General features: G+C 44.2%; 1 protein-coding gene across 1 annotated transcript in view; it reads right to left on the bottom strand.

Moving 5' to 3' along the window:
- Positions 1–17880, bottom strand: part of TPH2 (tryptophan hydroxylase 2) — an 83451-nt gene that overhangs the window by 22829 nt on the left and 42742 nt on the right. The window contains exon 8 of the mRNA NM_001197120.1: positions 6680–6806. Coding sequence (NP_001184049.1) covers positions 6680–6806 — 127 coding nt within the window. The remainder of the gene's footprint in view (positions 1–6679; positions 6807–17880) is intronic.

The following is a 17880-nucleotide window of genomic DNA, read 5'->3' as shown; positions in this document are numbered from 1 at the left end:
GGGGGGTGGGAGTGAATGGGTGACGGGCACTGGGGGTTATTCTGTATGTTAGTAAATTGAACACCAATAAAAATTTTAAAAAAAATAGAAGAAAAAAAAAAAAAAAAGAAGCTGCCTTTCAGCAAGATCGCCGGGTTAGTTTCCAGATATTGTGGTCTGAGCGGCACTGACCAGGGATGGGAGGTGGTGTCTGACCCCACTGAGGACTCATCAGGGCTCGGATGCGGTGACGCCAGGCCCCAACTTGTTAAGATGGATCAACGGCAAGTGATGTCCGCCAGGTAGGAAAGACCCTCTCAAGGTTAGGGGGGTGCAGTCCCGTAGGACATACACCATTTGCACCTTATTCCAGGATTCTCTCTTTCAGGGACGACGTGATCTCAGTCCCTCCAATTCTTCCTTGAGCGACGTTTATCATCCTGCTTGTCCCTCAGTGACGAGTCACGTAAACCTTTGGCACATGCTCAGCCCACACGCATGGCAATCACGCTGGTAACTGTTCCCAGTTCCCTTCAGAAACAGTCGTCTCTTGACAGATCTGGGATACTCAACCTGGGGGGAACACTGCAAGGGCCACCTTTCCTTGGGGAAAATGGTGAGCAAACAGTTAGCAAGCACACCTACTAGGCCAGAGATGAAAACCCATGGGCCCACCCCTCACGGAAGGTAGGTCTACTGTATGGTCTGACCTCAGACACGAGGCCGGCAGCTGAGAGCCGGTGCTCCCCTTCAGCTCGCGGACACGGTGTGTAGCCAAAGGACATTTTGTTTTGTTTTAATTTCTGGATTTGGAGGCCTTTAGGTGTGACGTGTATTCTCCGGTTCTCCACAGGCTCCTATACTCCTCGTTATCGTGTATCAGGCTGTTTCACGCGCGTTTGCTACCTCTCTGGCCCCTGAAGGCATTCAGGTTTACAACCCTTAAAGAAGACACTAATCTGTGAAATCCACTTAAGCCAGCACTACAGTGGGAAATGGCTCGTCTCAAAATCATAGCACACTCTAAGCAGCCCTTATTGGGAATATTCTTGCATATCTATCATGCACAGACCCCGGACAGCTCCGACGACTATGAAAAGACTGCAGCTGCCAAAACCTGGGGCCTTCTTCATTATCCACCAGAGGGAAAATTATTTACATGTATAACAATGCATCTGAAATACATTTTCCAATCATCAATTTCTGCAGATACAAGAGTTTCATTTAAACGGTTCTCAGAGCATAGAAACCCACTGCCCACGTAAACAACAGAGAGAGCTCCGTTCTCAAAACTGAGCGTTATTAAAATGTCAAAATAGGGGATCCTTGGGTGGCTCAGCGGTTTGGCACCTGCCTTTGGCCCAGGGCATGATCCTGGAGATCCAGCATCGAGTCCCACATCGACCTCCCAGCATGGAGCCTGCTTTTCCCTCTGCCTGTGTCTCTGCCTCTCTCTCTCTCTGGTATACATAAATAAAATCTTTTTAAAAAATAAAAAATAAAATAAAATGTCAAAATAAATACCATGCAGAAATACAGCAAGAAGAGGCACTACGGCCATCGGGCAATAGCCTGGCCGCTCTGAAACCAGACCCAGGAGTTCAAAAGCAGCTCCAGACCAGAGTTGAGTGAGGCCAATTAGTCCCAGTGGACTTTGTTTTCCTCCTTGGATGGATCTGCTGACAGCATATCACAGAAAGTTATTAAGAGTCTGCTTCCGCAGGCGTGACTCTCTGTTTCCTAAGTGCTTGACTTCACTAAACAAGGAAAAGCAGGCACTATATAAACAGAGTCATTAATAATACAAATCTCACCTAGAGTAAAAGAATAATATGGGCTGTCTCATTGCGCCGCATAAATGGTGATTTCCGTGGCTTTCCATTTGTTCTCTCTATGGATTTTTCTCCTTTGGTACATCTCATCTCTCATTTTACCCCAGTACTTCTTCAGGGGACTTAATGGGAACGACTTGGAGGAAATCAGCTAAGCACACCTCCATTTCTCACCTGGACAGTACGAGGCCTCGCCAACCACTACCCACACCCCCCCACACCCCCGCCAATGGACTTTTTACACCTCCCAGTGAGGCTTTAGTTAGTCCTTTGTCTCTTAGTTTTTGTAACTGGGTCATTAAATTGGGCTTTTCGCTACGGTATATGGCTTGAGGGTCATTCCTATGCAGTTATCCAACAGGCCATTTATACCAGGGTTTACTTTGAAATTGCCTGGCTAGAAGCTGTGTTTCCTTTCAAGACCACCTTCCAGTAGTTTTCTGCTCGCTTTGCTTTTCACCAAGAGATGGATGTGGTTTCAGAAGTCAAGAGCAATTTTAGTAGCATCTCAGGGAAAACCTCCCTAGCCTCTTCACACCGTGAGTACCTCCTCCACACTCCCCGTGTCCCTCAGAAAAAAATGCTTTCCAAATTTCTCTTCAGTCTGAGAAACACTTTTCAAAGAAAACAGGCAGCCTATGCAACTGGAAGCAACTGGAGGAAGTGGGACCGTAAGGCTTGTGAGAGGCAGGAAATCCGAGGGAGTTGGGGTGGGGGCTGCCCATATAAAACGGGGAGGAGAGAAATGGGTACATCAGGCAAAACTGCCGTGAGTCCTCCCCACCCAGCAAAGTCTCCATTGCATTTAGGAGGGACTGAAAATCTTTGGTGTTGAGGTCTTTTGCGAGTTTATACTCTCTTGGATTGGTTGGTTGGTTGGTTGGTTGGTTGGTTGGTTGGTTGGTTGGTTTGAATTATAGAAGCTGCTGCAAGATTCCAGGCAGGTTGGCTCCCCTGGGGTAGGAGGCTCCTTTATGTGGCACCAGTTCCTTCCTACATACAAATGAACCTCTCTGCCGGCCCTTGCTGGCGATTCTGAATCCCGGTCTCCACTACTGAACTCAGAATTCAAACACATTTGGAAGATTCATCTTAAATACACGTCTGCATCTCTCTCCACAGGCATTAATATAAGTGGGGGGCGCCTGGGTGGCTCAGATGCGTGGGCATCTGATTCTTGATTTTGGCTCAGGATCATGATCTCAGAATCGAGAGATCAGAATCGAGCCCCGTGTAGGGCTCGGCACTCAGCTCAGAGTCTGCCTGAGGTTCTCTCTCTCCCTCAGCCCCTCCTCCTGCTAGTGCTGTCTAAATTAATTAATTGATTAGCTAATTAATTAATTTTTAAGCCGACACTGACTCTGGGTTTTCAGTATTTTTGTGTACAAGGTCGTGAGCTCCTTGATGCAAGTACTACTTTTTTTTTGTCTTTTCCTATTCCTACCTCTTGGTACCTAGGACTCTTTAGCCATTTAAAGACTAACTATTGATTGACTTTTGCAGAGATGCAGGTACATTCTAGAAAAAAGGCAATGAAAAAAATGAGAGAAAGAGAGAGAGAAATGTGATTAATGACCTAATAATCTCTAACAGATGGAAGCATTTTTGGCGCTCGAGCAATCCACAGCCAAGGGTATTAGATCATGCTAAGGAATGTAAGTTCCAAAAGAAAGCTTATTCATCCTACAAACTTACTGGTCCTAATAGAATATGTCTCAAGATACAAGTATTTGTTCCTTCTTGCAAATGTAAGACTAAAAAAGAATAATGCCCCCCTCTAGATGTCCTGCCCTCATCCCTAGAATATATATTATGTTTCCAGATATATTTAAGAATATGGACCTTGAAATGGGGAAGTTTTTGTGAACTATTAAGGGGATCCAATCTAATCACACAAGTCCTTAAAAGCAAAAGACCTTCCCCAGCTATATGCCAGTGAAGAGAGAGATGTGACAATGAAAGAAAAATCAGAGAGCTGCAATGTGGCTGGCTCTGAAGACAGAGGAAGGGGACCATGAGCCAAGGAATGCAGGCAGCCTCGAGACGCTGGAAGAAGCAAAGAAACAGATTCTTCCCTGGGGCCTCCAGAGAGGACACAGCCCTGCTGACACCTTAACTGTAATTCCGTGTCAGACGTCTGAGCATATGAAACCGCAGGGTAACAAGTTTGTGTTGTCTCTAAGCCACCTGCAATCGTTAACAGTAGTGATAGAAAACTAATACAAAAGGCAATCCTCGTTTTGAGCAAGTCCCTATAAACTGGGGCCTTTTGGCCCTGTTTGGCCCCCAAACCAGAGAGATTTCTTATTCTGGCTCAAACTGTCCCCCCAGTCCCCCTTCCCCCACTTTGCAACTTGGCTGACTGTGTCATCTTTCAAGATTCAGCACAAACTTTCTCTCCCCTGAAAGATCTTACTTTTACCCATATTAGGCTATAAATTTCCCAAACATGAGGACCATGGTATATTCTTGGTGAGTGTTCGTTTCAGTGACAGACTTCATTATCATTTGATGGAGCGTAAAAATAAGGCCCAATAAAACCACTTCCTTATCACTTGCTGGGATCCACAAACATTCCCATCAACAAAGTCCTACCTCATTCTGAGTCCTCCTCCCTTTGGACACATGCAGAAAGAGCCTGGCTGAGCTGAATCCCAGGCTGCGACTGTTTAGAGTCAGACAAGTAAGTAATACCTGCATCCCTGGTGAAGAAGAGTACACGCTGTAGGGGATCTGAAACCAGAAAGTTTCGAGGGAAATTTCCAAGGCATGGAAAACATTCTAAAATGTGGAGATTAAAGACAGAGCCAAGGTTTGAGAATTAAAGGGCAGAACTCGGTGGTGTGCTGGCCTTATAATATGTCTATGCACATTCACTCCGACACGCCTTCTTTCAAAGGAGCGTGGGCCCGAGTGAGTCCCCTCTGGGGAACACAATACGGGACGCGAACGATGCGTGATCAAGTCACAAAAGTGACATCACCACCTCCTCCCCTCAGTCTTTCTCTTTCTCCTCCACCCCGCCCCCACAACCCCCTCATTACTTGCTCTAAGGGAAGCGATCTGCCAATAGCCACATGGGTGAATTGTCTTGGCAGAGAACTCCCCCATCTTCAGAAAACTACAGGCCCAGCCCACATCTTGACAGCAACCACAGGATGAGTCCCTGAGCCAGAACCACGCGGCCAAGATGCTGCTCAAAGTCCCAAACACAGAAATCATGAGATAATAAATGTTCACTGGTTCCAGGCACAACGTTTTGGAGGTATTTGTTATGCAGTCATAGACGGCCAACATACACGAGACACCATCCCCAGGGCAGAGGTTGCCAATTGGAAGTCAAGATCCTGGTTCAGTCTACAAATATATTTTCCTCAGCTCATTATGTTTTTTTATGAGCCAAAACTCAAAAATCATTTAAATTCATCTAGAACTCTAGATTTCCAGTCTCTCTCAAGACCGTGACGACCTGGCAACACAAAGGCCACCCTCCAGTCTGGCAGCTGTGAGCGAGAACTGAGGGCCTGCCTCCCGCCACAGGTGCTGCCCAGCTCACCGGAGCCCCCATGCACCCCACTGACTATTCATCTCTACACCGACATGCACAGCATGGCTTTTGCACCAGTCTTTCTCTTAGATTAGGAAAATATTTCTCATTTCTTATATCTCTGTAAAAACTAGGAAACCCAAGATAAACTGAGGGCTTAAAATGAGTCTTAAGAAATCTAGGAGAATAGGGGCCCTTGGGTGGCTCATTTGGTTAAGCATCTGACTTTGGCTCAGGTCATGATCTCAGGGTCCTGGGATGGGGCCACGTGCTACAGGCTCTGTGCTCAGCGGGGAGTCTGCTTCTTCCTCTCCCTTTTGCCTCTCCTCTCCCCCTACTTGTGCATGCTCTCTCTTTTTCAAAAATAAATAAACAAAATCTTTAAAAATAAAAAAGGAAGAAAGAAGGAAATCTAGGAGAACATGCATTTCTTGGTGGGAGAGAAAAATATCCCTCCTTGCCTAATATGCCATCAATGAGTATTCGTGTCAGATACACACAACTTAAGAACCTAGAAGCTTTGCTCATCTAGGCAAAGGGGCTGGCCCCTGTAAATGAGCTGGCTAGAGCTGCTCTTTCTCACCCTGGGCTCTTTGAAATGGGATTAAAGTAAGGAAGATGAGCTTTGCTAGATTTGGCTTTGAGCATCTTAAAGAAAACCCCCAATATGACACCTCTCCTCTCGTATTGCTTGGTTTGAGAAAAACGTGGTTGAGAACACAGTAGCTACGAAGTCTTCTTCTGCTTCTGTACTTGTAATAATTGTTTAGCTTCAGCTGCTTATTGCTGACTCGAATTGTGTCTCACCACACCCATATTGACTAATCTGAAATAATCTCAAGCGCAACACCTACTTTTCCATAAATGCGTATATTACTATTCCTAATGTCTCTAGGAAATAAACACTGAACTAGAACAAGAGTCAACAAATTTTAGCACACAAACCAAATCTGGCCCATCACCAGCTTTAATAAATAAAGTTTTATTGGAACACATCCACACTCATTCATTTACATACTGTCTATGGCTGCTTTTGTACCACAGTGAGTAAGCTGAGTAGTTGTGACAGAGACTTTATGACCTGCAAGCCTAAAATATTTACTATCTAGTCACTCCCTGAACAAGAAGGATAAAATACAAATATTTTGATAGTTAATAAGCTAAGAACCCATTGTGCTTCAAAGGAACGCATGGGAAACATTGAATTTACCATGCCCTCTCCAGAATATTTGCCTTATAATTCAGTTGATAACACTAAAGCTTTCTTTCTCTTACAAATGGACATAAACACAATAGTTTTATAAATTGAAAATAAACTTACGGTGGCCAGTTTCTGAACATCTTCATCTGATGCTCCCAGAGATGCCAGGCCTATTTCTTGTGAAAACTGAGCAAACTTCGGATCTGCAAGTAGTGGGACGTGTCCCAGGAGTTCGTGACACGTGTCTCTGACAAGAAAAACATCATTTAAAAAAATGTTATACAAAAGGCTTTAAACTATCACAGGCAGAGCAAGACTTAAAATCCTACCTAGGGATCCCTGGGTGGCGCAGCGGTTTGGCGCCTGCCTTTGGCCCAGAGCACGATCCTGGAGACCCGGGATCGAATCCCACGTCAGGCTCCCGGTGCATGGAGCCTGCTTCTCTCTCTGCCTCCCTCTCTCTCTCTCTCTCTCTGTGACTATCATAAATAAATAAAAAATTTTAAAAAAAAATCCTACCTAGAACCTTGGCATTATAATTAAGCACCGTTACCAAATTCCATCAAGTCTAAGATTTTTAAACACCTTTTAACATCTCCGAAATCCAGATGCACCTTACACTTCACGGCATCTTAGATTATATGATATCCAATATTTGCAATAAATAATAGCAACTACTGACTTCAAGTGCTTACCAGATGCCAACCACACAGTAAGTGTTCTGTTACACACCCTGTCCCTATAAAATCCTCAGGAGAAACTTAGAGAATCATAGTAACGTATTAGTGCAAAATCCTAGAGACCAGGGGTGGGCAATCTATAGTTGCAGGACAAATCTGGCCCATGACCCATTTATAAATAAAGTTTAATTTTGAAGACAGCCATAGCCCATCGTTTATGTATTGCCTATGGCTCTTTTTAACTAAAACTGCAGAGTTGAGTAGTTGTGACTAAGACCATATGGCCCGCAAAGCCTAAAATATTTACTAGCGGGCCCTTTACAGAGAAAGTTTGCTATGGTGATAAAGCCAAAATTTGAATCCAGCTTATGGTGGCTTCTAAACTGTTGCCTTTAACTCTTAAGCTGCACCGCCTGCCATGTTACACTTTGCAGACCCCGGGAAACAGCAGAGGATAGTATTATCATCACCAAAGGGGCTTTTATCATAAACAAGTTGTCTGCCTATAACACAAGCAACTCCCTTGAGCCTGCACAGTGGGAAACCTTCCCAGTCCTCTGCTCCGTTAGCCTGAATGAGGAAATAATAGAAGCTCAGGTCTGCTCTTGTTTGCCTGAGCTTCCATTTGGAGCCAAATGATCAGGCCAAGGCAGGTACGTGTCACAGGGAAGCAAAGCAGATGCCTTCCTGCATCATCGCCTTCATGAGTCACAAAGTGTTTCCTGATACCAAGCTATCTTGGAATTAATTCCCCTAGGACTCTCAGGGAATGGACCAAGAAGCTGCAATGTTTTATTTTCCCGGCAAAAAGTAATTAGCCAGGTAGTATTTGAAAGATGTTTCCTAACTTCACTTGGACTCCTCTAAGGTGTATCACTTCAAATAGATGCTAGAATATAAATGCCCGGTGCTGCTACTATTATTACGAGTATAAAGTACATTGGGTGGTTATGTGGTTGAAGCCAGTCAATGTTGGTCAAGGGCACAAGATCGATGCCCACATAAAACAGATGGCGTTACTCAATCAAAAAAAAAAAAATCTCGTTCCCACAACTCAAACCACATCCCTGGCCTTGGCCAGTCCCTGCACAGGTACATCAGGTTGAAAGGGCAGCCAAATGAGAATATGGAGACAGGATACTACAAGAAATTTTCATTTATTCCCTGTCAACTGTGTGCCAATAGCTTTCTTTTTACACAGGCCTGGATGTGTGGAAAAGAAAACATGCTATTAGTCTCCAATCATATGACTTAAGGCAGAGAATCAGACTCGTGGGATTTTAGGGCATAAGGAGAATTTAAATATTACCTGAGTCCTTTATTTCACCTATAAAGACATTCAAGACAGAAGGGAATACAGAAAGCAAGCTAACATACTCTGAGCTCCCATTGCGTGCTGAGGGCTGCACTAAATGTTCTCATCATATCATATCAGTAATTTATCTTTACTTACAAAGAAGTCTTATGGTCCCCATTTGATAAATGGGGAAACTGCAATTCAGTAAACTTAAGCATCTTTCCAAGGTCACACTCTTAATAAGAGATGGACAAGGATTTCTCCGACTAAAAGCTGTGCTCTTTCTGCTCTGTTGTTTTAACTGGTCGATGTGGAGTAAATGAGCAGGGATAGGTCAGAGGGCATCACTTACGCTGTAGGGAGAGTGTTTAACCAAGTTGGTCAGCACGAGTGAAAATGTGTCAGTGTGTTGCAAGCCTCTTTTCCTGCCACTTAGTGGCCTCAGTCCCCTAAATTACTTGAGGAACCTTTTTAAAAACATAATGAGGGCTCAGGTCATGATCCCAGGGTCCTGGTATCAAGCCCCACACTAGGATTCCTGCTTAGCGGGGAGCCTGCTTCTCCCCCTGCCTCTCCCCACTGCTCATGATCTCGCTATCTCTCTCTCTCAAATAAATAAAATACTAAAAATAAAATTAAATAAAAATATCAGTGACTAGGTCCTATGTAAAACTAATTCAGCCCAAGTCTCTGGGACAGACCAGAGCATCTGTATTGCTTCAAAAGCTCTGAGGGTGCTAATGGGATATCGCCAAGGTGGAGACCCATCGTCATAACAGTTGATGCTAGGAGCTCTCCTAGCAGGCTTCAAGCAGCAAGGAATTGAAACTAAAGCTGAATGTGATTGTGTAATTCTGAGCTGCCCAAATTTAATTCCACTGGAATGACATCATAATACTGGTCACTATTTTACTCCTAATTACTCCTCGATGTGCTTTTGATTCCATTAAAGTGTCTAATACTTCTATGCTGGGAAGGGACCCTGTAGACGCACTCCTGTGATCAGTTTTTTCAAAGGCCATGCAGTCTGCACGGACGTTGGGATTGGGATCAAGTGGCCCACCATGGATAAATCTGAATACCCCCATTGTAGTCTATACCGTAAATGCTGGAGCAGCCCGACTTATCCAGGCAGAAAATGTGGCAACAATAATTCCAAAATTAGACCAGATGACAAACTTCGGGGAAGTGCTGAAGGTGGTGTAAATAAAATAGGCTAAGCAGAAACTAAAAAAACAATCATCGTGACTGACACATATTGAATGCTTACTACGAGCCAGGCACTGTACTAAGGGCTTCGTGACATGAGAATGAGGCAGGTCATGGCTACCATGACAGGGGACTCAGGGTGCAATACTGGGTTTACTTTGGAGCTTGTTAAACACCTGGGGTGACTGGGTGACGGGCACTGAGGGGGGCACTTGATGGGATGATCACTGGGTGTTATTCTATATGTTGGCAAATTGAACACCAATAAAAAATTAATTTATAAAAAAAAAGAAGACAGTCTTCTATCTACATAGGCACTAACGGAAAGAAAGTTGGAAGCTAAAAAGGAAAAAAAGAAGTTAAATACTAAGATCCAAAGACATTAAGGAGTCAATTCTCTGTAATAAAAAAGGAGCTATTGCCTAGATTTTAACCGAAGGTGCCATGATTTGAAACCTATAACTCAGAGCCAACTTGAGAACCTTTAATAGCATTACAATGACAATGTGATCCAACTCTACAGAGAAGAGGATAAAAGAAATAAATCTGAAAGGATGAAATCCTACAATACAGCCGAATATACTGCTTCATTAAGAAGGAGAGTCTGGGGGTGCCTGGGTGGCTCAGCCACTTAAGTGTCCGACTCTTGATTTCAGTTCACATCTTGAACTCAGGGTTGTGAGATCAAGGCCTGCGCCCAGCTCCACGCTCAGCAGGATCCGCTTGAGATTCTCTCTCCCTCTGCCCCTCTCCCCACTTCTGCTTCCTCTCTCTCTCTCTCTCTCAAATAAATAGGTAAATCTTTAAAAAAAAAAAAAAAGCCTGAAGCAAGATGTCTAACAGAACTACTGATGGAATGTAAGAGATACCCTTTGCCATTCTAAGTAGAAATGGCAGTGCTAGGTCTCACTCTCAGCTCCACGTCCCCGCAGAGACCCACTCAGAGTCCTGAGCAAATGTGCATGCAGTATGGACAGTAAGCCCACTTCTCATTGAACCAAGGCCTTTTAAGCACCTATATTTCAAAACCAGAACTAGATCATCAGGTTTTTTTATGACTTTGGTGCAACATTCTCAGAAAGAAATACTGGAAGTTTCTCTCTCCCAGTGTGTTTGACTTAGACATGCGGTGTAGACAAAGGAAACTGAAGTGCCTGGAAACTTTTCAACCAAATGGCAAGAAAGATGTGTAATATTACTAACAAAAGCAATTACTTAACTCTGAGTAATTGGCACTTTCCCTCGTTTCTTTGACACCGAAGGATTTAGAAGCCTGGACAGGCCATGGCTCTCAGGGACTGAAAGAGGCTCCAGACCATCGGGAATCGGAGGGAAAAGGCTGAGTCTTTTCTCCGACCTTTGTATCAATTAGGTTCTGTTGGGTTGAAACGATGCTATTTCACCCTAGCAAAGCGCAACGGCTATTATGTGCTGCATATAAAGTAGTTCATGATCCTTCTGTCAGTTGTGCCATCCCCAGCTGGACCCCTGAGTATCTAATTACGAACAGGTTTCTGAGGTGAGTCCACAACTCTCACCTTATCACACCAGATCGCTCTTAAAAGATTCAATTATTTGGCTATAATTGCACCTGTCAGCACATGCTGCCTCCAATCTCTACATCGGCAAACTTTTCTCTTTTTAACTAGCATCCCTTTGATGCATTTTCGCCTGAATAATGCTTTCAGAAGTCTTTTCACAAAAGCGCTCTGTTCACTGGCAATGTAGGACCTTTCAAAACTGTTAACACTGTAAAACATCATGTCTCCTTTTGAAAAAAAAAAGGGGGGGGAGAAGAAAAGAAAGGAAGAAAAAGAAAAGCGAGAGTTGATATCAGACTCTAAACTTTTGCTGCTCTAAATTGGAATCTTCTCTGATAAGCCCTGTTAGGAGGATTCTAAAGCCTGCTGAAAGGGGCCCTCCAAAGGGCCTGGGCAATGCCTCCAGGGAATTCTTAAATCATTCTAAGAAAGTCGTGATCATTTTGCTGTGGGGGAAATAAGGGTCCTGGTTGTTAAGTTCACATTCAGAATGAGTCTGGCATTTTTCTCCTCTTATCAGTTTTCAAAGCTGACTCCTCACGCTATGTGTTGAACAACTCCTTTTTATTTCTGCTGTAAATTAAAGCCTTTAAGAAGCAGTGAGCCAGCATCCAACATTTGCTTTCCCATCCCAAATCAGTGCATCTGTCTCTTAAACCATATTTCTATAGGTTTTGTTTGTTCTAAATGACACAGAAGCCAACACAGTAGCTAAATCATGACGAGAAGCAAAGCAAGATGAGTGGGAGGGGTGGGGAGTTTGCACTGGTGGAAAGAAGCAGGAGGATGAGCTGGGAGGCAAAATTGGGTTTTGTTTTTTTTATTTTTTTCCAGCTTTCGCACAACATTTGGTGCAAGTAATCTGGGATCACACTCCGGGACGCACTGAAAAGGGGTGACTTGGTTTGTTTTCACTGCACCAAGGAGATGATAACGGGAATTAATTTGGTATCGAGGCAATTTTTCTCCAGTACTTGCCTTGGAGCCATATACGGAGTTCCTTTGGTTTAGAGTTAAAATAGCATACTGTAAAATCTGGCCCAGATAAAATTTTAGGCAGCCCTTATGATCACTCCCTCCTCTTCTATCTCTATCTGCGGTGTAGATACATAGATATGCAGCCCTCTTTCTATGAAGCCGAGCACTTGGATATTGGCCTGAAGGAAATCTTTACTTTTTTCCCCCTAGGAATCATAAGGAAGGCCACCAATGTTACTCTCCTTCTCTACAATTCTTTTGAGACTGACAGAAGATATTAGTTATCTTTTTTGAAATTTCATTCAGGAAGCATTTATTGTATGCCTATAATGTACCAAGTACTATGTTAGGAACTGACGCTTAAAAGTAAATAAGACATAATCCTAGAATAACTCTTGGCAAAGTCACCTTATGGTTCCATAAAAGGGCAAATAGCAAGTACTAACTTTCCTAATCCAGTGAGAGACATAGTTTCCAGTTCTTACAAGACCCATAAAAGGGCTGCAAGGGAAACTGTTGATATGTCTCTAGTTCCATTATCTCAGATACTTCTTGTTTCTGGAAGAAATAAGAGATTTTTAATTCTTTTCCTGCTGCCTCCTCCAAAGTTCACTAAATATTAAGGATGCAATATAACAGAATGCTGAAAAGTATAGACTCTGAAGTCAGACCCAAGTCCATTTCCCACATTCCTACATAGGTAAGTGACTTAGAGCAGTTCTGTGCAATAAGACTGTCTTCATCGGTGGAAATATCCCATATCTGCACCATCCAATATGGTAGCCTCTTGGCACAGGTGGCTGCTGGACACTTGAACTGTGGCTAGTGGTGCTGAGGAACTAAATTCACAGTTAATTTAATTTTAATTAATAAATGTCAATAGCTGCATCTCTACCACACTGGAACAGCACGGATGTGTTGTTTTCTCATCTTTGGAATAGAGATTACATGGCTCCCTGGCTCATGGAGTTCTTAAACAACGTAGTGAGACCACACATTGAAAACATATGCTCCCGATGAGTGATGTATTATTAATGACGTTCCACTAAATTATACTTACAGCAACATTTACTGTACTTCAGTAAGTCTGCCCTTTTGGAGGAATTTTATCACTTAAACAAGAACTAGCAACCCTCTGGAGGACAGATGTCATAACACGTTCGTCCTTGGGTGCATGGCCCATAATAGACGCTCAAGAACTGCCATTTTAACTCAGCTGAGCAGATCGTTGGTCCTGGGACTCTTCAGCTCCATAAAGAGGTAAATCCAAGTGCATCCAAATACAATTTTCCTAATTTCCAGTGTAGCATAATAGCATTGGACTAGGGCTTGGTTTTGCTATCTCCTGGTTGTGTGACCATAGCGGAATTACCTGACTTCTTTGAACTTTGGATTTCATCTGTAAGATAGTGACAGTCCTGCCTCCCTCATAAAGATGAGTGGAATGATGCAAGCCCAACGGAACATGTGTAGGAAATGCCAGATCCCTTCTTCCTTCCCTTTTGTGGTGGCTTCTGTGCCTGTCAACAGACGTAATCCTCTGTCTCCAGCAGTGGAGACATGTGACCAGTGGTTAACCTCATCCTTGCCTAAAATTCAATCACTTTAAATTTCTTCTTCTGAACTTGCAATTTAAAAATGCAAATATTCCTGAAAAAAAAAAAAAAAAAAACTTTTCCCGGATCATTTTGGTCTTCCACACCTGAAAGCATGGAAATGAGCTTCTCCCCGGCTACATGGCACTTGAGGGAATGAAGATTGTGGTTTGGGTATGGTGTTAATTTTAGACGACAAGCACCACGCAAGGAAGGTAAACCTGGGGGCGGGGGGGGGGGGGGAGCGCAAAGGAATCCTGCTTTAAATCTGCTAATATATATATAAAGGCTTTACCTTGAGTCATTACCGCCTAAAAGGACAGAAACAGCTCCAGCAGGCACTTGGGTATAAGTTCAGTCTCAAAATGCACAGGTTTTAAATAATGTATATTGCTTTTTTTTTTTTTCATAGAATATCCATTGTTAGACTGCTTGGGGCTCCCGAGACAAAAGGCCCTGTGAAAAGTCCTAGGGGTTATTTTTGCTTTTAGGCATCTCACAAAACGAGACACAATTTTATGACTGAAGACTTGGGAGTCCAGGTCGAGGAATGTACGTGACCTCGTAACTAAGCTGGAATTTAATGAGGCCCATCAGCTTCCTCATGAATTTAAGAGGTACGAAGAAAGAGTGGACCTATTTGGTATTTACATAAAGCTTTTTTTTCTCTCTGCAAAGATCAAAGCATTATTTCATCATCCCTCACACAGAGAGGTTAAGTGGCTTGCCGACAGCCAGAGGAGGCTGAGAGCTGATAGCAGGCCTGGATTTCAGGCAAGCAGCCCATAGGCCCTTCTGCCTGAGGATGCGGACTCAGCAGCTTCCTATCTGCATGTCCTCACTACAGAGAGGAAGGTCCCCTTCTCTCCGTGAAAGGGGAGATGCCTCCCCTTGATCAAGAGGGCAGGATCTGAGGATCAAAGGTGAGGGGGCAGGCATCTAACAAAGACCAAAGACTCGATGGGGCCCGCACAGCTCTGGACCCGACAGTGCTTAGGGTTCTAGCAAAGCACGGGGACCAGATTAAAGTACGGCTGTCCCTATTGACTCTCTTACATAAAATTTGTAAATTAGAGAAACCAAGAAAGAAGCTATTCACCTTCACGCACAACAGGTTTTGAGTTTTGCTGTTTAGCAGTACCTTTAACAAAGAGTAGTGGCTAATCTCGCAGCCACGGACACTGCTCCTTGAGCTCACATCTTCACTTCCCCACTTGCCACCAGCTGTGTGACCTTGGGAAGCCCCTTAACCTCTCTGTGCCTCCATTTCCTCATCCACAAACTCAGAATAATAACGGCACCAACCCCTCAGAGGGTTGTTGTATTAAGTGAGCTCACTCGACATACGACGCTGAAAACTGTGCCTAGTGCCTAATAGTCACTAAATACACACTTGTTGATAAAAAAAAAAAAAAAAAAAGTTTCTGTTGCTTCTGTTGCTACCAATACTGTTATTGGACTTGTCTGTTGGTCTAGAAGGGATGACCAGACTTCCAGGCCTTGGGGCCTCTGTGTCACGTCTTAACTGGCTGTGGGAGAGCCCGAACCAAACTTCTCCTGAGGGGGAAGACGGTGCAGCGCTGAGGGCCTGAGCTCTGGGTTAAAATGCAAGGAAAGGGAGCCAGATGGGATCTGCTTTCTGAGTACTTGCTATTTTCTGAGACTTGCTGGTAGCAGTGCTTCTCTGCAAGCCCCAGCGGCAGCCACAGGGACCGCGCCGTGGAGGAAGCCGGCGGGCCGGCCAGGGGCCTTGGGGCCGTGCTCCGGATCCTCTGAGAAAGAGCGAGCTTAGGCTGCACAGAGCTCGTAGGAATTTGCAGGAATGAAGGTCGAACTCTGTACAGTTGTGGTTTATCTTCCCGGCTCCACAGTGAGACCTTGCCCAGACCTGCCTTCAGCAAGGCCTGACGTGAGGAAGAGCAGAGGTGGTCAGGGCTTAAGTCGGACAAGTTCACCCGCCCGGAATCTCTCCGGCGGCAGCAAGGAGGGAAAACTGCCAATGGGAAGGCCCTCCTTTGCCTCTCCTTGTGGACCTAGTGAGAGGCACCTGTTAGATCAAGAGAGAGGCAGCCCCATTTTCTTGTAAACGTGAAAACCTACGTCTTTACCTGCTGACATTATCACTTAATAAATGAAGATTAATGTCTGAGCCATGAGAAAAGAAAATAAACAGAGTCTCCTGCCGGTTCTAGAGAGGGTTCCTTTCTGCTAAGCAAGGGCTACGCGTAAAATCCGTTTACTTAGATGAAAAACGCTGTCAGAAGTAATACACTTTTTCTTGTAAAACTGAAACACAGCAGCAATTATAAGAAGATTTGCCTTTTTGCAAACCCTTTTTAAAACTTTAAAACAGTCATATTCAGAGATAATATGAATTGCCCCTAAAATGTTCAACCGTGACAAGAAAGAATTTCCTTAACGCAAATGCACTTAGCAATGTCACGACAACAGCCGCTGTGGGATTAGTCAGCAGTGTCGTCAATTATTTCTCGAGCGTGGAAGTTTGCCCCTTGATTTGAAAAGTGACATAGCAGGAAAGAGCAGAAGAGGATATGCCCACATCACTATGTGCTGAATAATCGATCTTGCCGAAGGAGTTCTGAATCAGGGACTCCCGGGCTGAATGAGCTTTTATCGTGCGGTGCCAAGTATATTTCTGTTACTGGCGTGTTAAGCCCAACATCTGAAAATAAAATAGAATGAATATCTTTAAATGTTTTCACTGAAACATTTTTAAAAGGGATTTCTGGTGCAGAATTGCCTCATGACTTTGGCAACAGTTATTCCAGAAAGACGGATAGCGAACTGGCTTGACCTCAAGAAACCGATGTCGAAGAATGTAGGTTTGTATTTTAAAATTCCCGCTCGTTTCTCCTGAGCAGTAGACAAGAGATGGAGGGGTTATGCCGTGGACATGTATTTCAGCACCGCTCTGGGCGATGGTCAAGTTTCAGCTCCACTCAGTGCAGAACCATGAGGCAGCTAGGCAAATCCAACCAGAAATCTAGATCAGGGTAGATGTGGCCTGTACTCAGAAGAACAAGACCAGGTTATTCAGGAATGTGTAGACATAGGATTAATGCTTTAGAAAATAGGGTCTTCTTACCCTACACTCCTTCATTTCTGAGATTGCAGTCAATCCACACAGCTTCCTGGAGAAAGCACAAAATCCGGCACCAAAGGAATACAGTTTTCTCGAACTATATTTCTTATTCAAGAGCTCTACATTTCTAGAAACCCCTGGGCATTGGGACCATAGAGGTAATTGAAAATCATATATACAAGTACCTGTGCACATGCAGATTTAATGAGCAGGTGTTCAGCACCCACCTGGCACAGAACACAGCCAAGAAGTCTGTAGGGACTGTGAAGGTTAGAGACCACAAATCCCCTGGAGGAGGTGCCCAGAGAAGAAAAGTCAAAGGAATTAGAGCAGAACTAGGGAGAATGGAGTATATATCACATCTGAAAATCCAAAGCACCTTCTGGAAACCAGAAGCCTGGCGTCAGAGAGCAAACCAGAGAGCGAGGGAAAAGTCCCTCCCTACAACCTCCCTCCCATCCCTCTATGCCTGGGACTCCTGAATCACTGCCACTCCAGCAAGAAGCTTATAGAGACGAATCCAGGAATGCTGTGGCCTCTCTGATCTGCTCTCTTCCCTGGGACGGGAGCACGCACCCACCAGACGGGGACAGCACATCCATCCACATGGCGGTCCGTCCCTCGGGGACCCGCACCAGCGCTTGGCAGGAACTTCCAACCTCACAGAACTTCTTCTTAATGTCATATTTTAAATATGAGCTCGAATATAATTTAGAACATGCTGCAGAATAACATTATTGTTAAGGCTCAGGCACTGAGCTCCCCTGCCTTGCAAGTGGGACAATATTTAGGGTTAGTTACCCAAAGGGGGGGGAATAAATTTTTTCAGCACCATGTAAAGTACAGTTTCTTTCCTTCTTTCTCTCTCTTGTTCTCATATAATAAGGGAGATGTGGGGACGACCTGCCCATTTCCTTT

Source organism: Canis lupus, chromosome 10 (genome assembly GCF_011100685.1).
Source record: "Canis lupus familiaris isolate Mischka breed German Shepherd chromosome 10, alternate assembly UU_Cfam_GSD_1.0, whole genome shotgun sequence".
Classification (NCBI taxonomy): Eukaryota; Metazoa; Chordata; class Mammalia; order Carnivora; family Canidae; genus Canis; species Canis lupus.
Note: the sequence above shows the minus strand (reverse complement) of the source record. Positions and strands in the feature narration are given on the sequence as shown.